At 35.7% G+C, this 2497-nt stretch overlaps 1 protein-coding gene across 1 annotated transcript in view; it reads left to right on the top strand.

Annotated features, from left to right (window-relative positions):
• LOC106530016 (endothelin B receptor) overlaps positions 1-2497 on the top strand; it is a gene marked incomplete at its 5' end in the record, with an annotated part of 29035 nt that overhangs the window by 11268 nt on the left and 15270 nt on the right. The window contains 1 exon segment of the mRNA XM_014025567.1: positions 291-440. Coding sequence (XP_013881021.1) covers positions 291-440 — 150 coding nt within the window.

A 2497-nucleotide genomic window follows, 5' to 3' on the forward strand; every position in this document is an offset into this window, starting at 1 on the left:
GAGAAGAACCCGTCCAGAAGACCTATACAATTTTTTTCTTTTTGATTTTTACCTGGATTACTGAGATGCATCAGGACATCAGGACACAGAGATAGTTATTCATAAAGTCAAAATTTTAAGGTCATCAATAAACAGACATTTATTATACAGTATTTAGGAATGTTCCTTGTTCTGGTAAACGTTTTTCTTACTGAGTGGAAAATGGTCATAAAAATTTATAGTTTTGAAGTATGAATAAAGACTGTTTAAGATGTTAAAATAAAGTTGCTTCTATTTATAATTTTTTTCAGTTCTACCAGGAGGTTAAGGACTGGTGGCTATTTGGCTTCTACTTCTGCCTCCCTCTGGCATGCACAGGGATCTTCTACACACTCATGTCCTGTGAGATGCTCAGTCGAAAAAAAGGCATGCGCATCGCACTCAACGACCACATGAAACAGGTACAAAGGCAGAGTGATGGTGGATCCCTTTTGAAAAGTGTTTTTTTTAAATAATGTAAATATAAAGAAACATTAAAGGAATAGTTCCAGTGCTCAAAGTGGCTCAGCACTCTTCAGTACACAGAAGTTTTGGACTTAATGTACCATCACTTCTCTTAAACGTGCTGGAACTCTGCATCCGTTTAATCAGTTAGCTAAGGCCAATTCATATCTTTTGTGAAGTGGGCTTCTCTGGAAAGTTTCTGAACAATAACTATCTTACTGCTGAAGATATCTTTTTGAACCAATTCAGTTCTGACAAATAGAGCTAAACTTTGACCAGACTGCTGAGCGAACAGCTAGCAAATCTAATAAAAAATAAATACATAAAAATGCCCTTTTTATAAACCTTTACATCACTGTCAGTTTCACATGAAATTATTTTGGTGGAAATATTATGGTATTCCTCCAAGGAAGTGCTACAGTTTGCTGCTGTTACTCGCTTGCAAATGATCACTAAATTTTATGCAAACAACTGTGTATTGTGAAAATGACTGATGTGATGGTTTGTAAAAGGCTTTCAAACAAACAGCTATAAATTGTTTTACATAATGAAATTTACATAATGAAATGAATGACAATCTATCTTCTTGCATTATAATTCAGAAAAGAAAAAAAACACAAAAGAATATTGCTCCAATGTTTCTTTATTTTTTATGCAAATCCTTGCTTTAATCAACTGTTATTTGACAGTTGTGATTATGTGTTTTTCTGTTTTATTTTATTTTTTTACTAAATTGATCACTATGGTTTAGTTGACTGTTTTATTATGAAATATATATGGTTATTTGTGCTTGAATCTTAGACAAATACCTTAAGTTTTATTTTAGTTGAAATAATTCTTTTCTATTTCATTAAAACCTAGTTCCTTGTCATTTAGTATTTGTCCTGCCAAAGAACTGAGAACAGCACAGCCTGACCTTGGTTCTTTGTGTTAGTGTGCAGACATTTACCATTTTGTTTACCAGACTGATGGCAATGGCAAGTTCTTAGAGTAAACTTCTGATCCACCTGTTGACTAAGCCAAAAGTCGAGAGTACATCTTTAGTGTCTTTCTGTAGGAGTCACCTCGAGTGAAATAATCAAGGAAACTGTCTTGGACCTCAGACCTCTGAAGGGCCTTTAAAGAGACAAAAACTCTGTTTCACTTAGAACTGAATTCAGGCCACCTCAGGTCATCTTAACTTGTCAAAGAGACATTCTCCTTTTCTTAATCAGATAATAGACAGAAGAATCTTCTTCTTATTTGATTTATTGTTCTCTTAACTGAAAGTTATTATGCATTTTGATWATCAGAGAATGTTTATCAAAGTTACAGGAGAAAAGAGGACAGGTCTCTTTTCTCCCTCAGTATGATTTCAGTTATGTATGGATTTTCTGTGCAAAAATCTAATTTAACTAAACTAATCTTTATGGTTTAAAGTTGATGAAACATCAATGTTTTACTTGTCTGAATCATATTTGCAAATGTTTTGAATTTGAAGCAATTCATTCTTTCAGTTATGTTTTTAAAGAAGTTCTCATCAGATAATAATTAAACAGGTCATGATATGTTTTGTTTCTGAACTACACAGAAGCAATAATCTTTGTTTAGCTTCAGGAGGTGACGGCAAGTCTCTGTACTAACACTTTCCTTGATATCTTCCTTTTCTAATCTATCCTCTGAAGGCGGAACTAGGAAACTAAGCTTCTTTAATAACTAAGTTTCCGCCTGGGAGGCAGAAAGTGATGGACCGCCCGTCTGTGACGACGGACAGTCTCAGCTGGATTCTCCCCAGAGAATCAAAGCCTGTGTCCAAAACGACAGGCTGGGTCCTCCGGAGGACCCAGACTACCCGGTCGACGTGGGCCGGGTCCTTGGTAGACTGGGAAGACCGGAAAAAAAAAGGCTGTGAATTTGGACGGTCTAGCCTCCCGTCCTTACCCCGGCCTACGTCCTGTCACCTAGCAACTGTGATGACGCTAAGCAAGCAAACTCAAGTCAAAATTAGAAAAATATCAATATATTAGCATTATTA

This window comes from Austrofundulus limnaeus, unplaced genomic scaffold, assembly GCF_001266775.1.
Source record: "Austrofundulus limnaeus strain Quisiro unplaced genomic scaffold, Austrofundulus_limnaeus-1.0 Scaffold485, whole genome shotgun sequence".
Classification (NCBI taxonomy): domain Eukaryota; kingdom Metazoa; phylum Chordata; class Actinopteri; order Cyprinodontiformes; family Rivulidae; genus Austrofundulus; species Austrofundulus limnaeus.